Source organism: Acanthisitta chloris, unplaced genomic scaffold (genome assembly GCF_000695815.1).
Source record: "Acanthisitta chloris isolate BGI_N310 unplaced genomic scaffold, ASM69581v1 scaffold21832, whole genome shotgun sequence".
Classification (NCBI taxonomy): Eukaryota; Metazoa; Chordata; class Aves; order Passeriformes; family Acanthisittidae; genus Acanthisitta; species Acanthisitta chloris.
The window spans coordinates 3,323-4,051 of record NW_008662442.1 but is presented as its reverse complement, the minus strand read 5'-3'; the positions used below and the strand labels follow the sequence as shown (position 1 = coordinate 4,051).

The 729-nt window shown below is 42.8% G+C and overlaps 1 protein-coding gene across 1 annotated transcript in view; it reads left to right on the top strand.

Moving 5' to 3' along the window:
* TMEM189 (transmembrane protein 189) overlaps nucleotides 1-506 on the top strand; it is a 10,990-nt gene extending 10,484 nt beyond the window's left edge. Inside the window, exon 5 of the mRNA XM_009070613.1 lies at nucleotides 335-506. Coding sequence (XP_009068861.1) covers nucleotides 335-456 — 122 coding nt within the window. The 3' untranslated portion in view covers nucleotides 457-506. The remainder of the gene's footprint in view (nucleotides 1-334) is intronic.
* Nucleotides 507-729: the final 223 nt, after the last annotated feature.

The following is a 729-nucleotide window of genomic DNA, read 5'->3' as shown; positions in this document are numbered from 1 at the left end:
GGTACAGTTCAGAAGTTTGACTTGGCAGATGATGGCCAAACTCTTGCCACCCAAAGAGTCCTACTGTGTCCTGAGAGTTTAAGCCTTGGGCTAGGTTCTTTTTTCCTCATTAAAAATCCAACCATCGATGGTTCCTGCAAGGTTCCTGCCACGCTGGTCTGGCACAGCACAGCATGATGGAGAACTCTGCAATGGCCACAGAGTAGCCACCTCTGAACTGCCCTTACATTTACCTTGTGGTTAATTCAAAGAATGTTATTAAATAAACATTGCAAGGCACTGAACTCTGGGTGCTCTGACAAACTAATCCTTTCCTTCCTTTGCAATCCCTTAGGTTGGCTGAACTATCCATTAGAGAAGATAAGATTCTGGAGGTGTTTGGAGAACATCATCCAAGGACTTACTGGGGAGAAGCCAAGAGCAGATGACATGAAATGGGCTCAGAAAATTAAATAACTTTTGCCAGCCTTTTGCAATCCTTAACTTGTTGCCAATGTTGTTTTTAAGTAAAAAAAAAGCCATCAGCCAAATTCAAGACCTGCAAAGAAATAACAGACTCTAAAGCACAAACTAAAAGTGCTAACACAGACTGCAATGAAAAGAACTAATTCTTAAAACAATACTTGAAATGAAGATGATTACTCTCACTGAGCACCTTGTTGTTTAGCCATGTCTGCTTACACTTAGGACGTGCTCCGTGGCTGTACCCCGAGGTGTCAGGCACGCCAG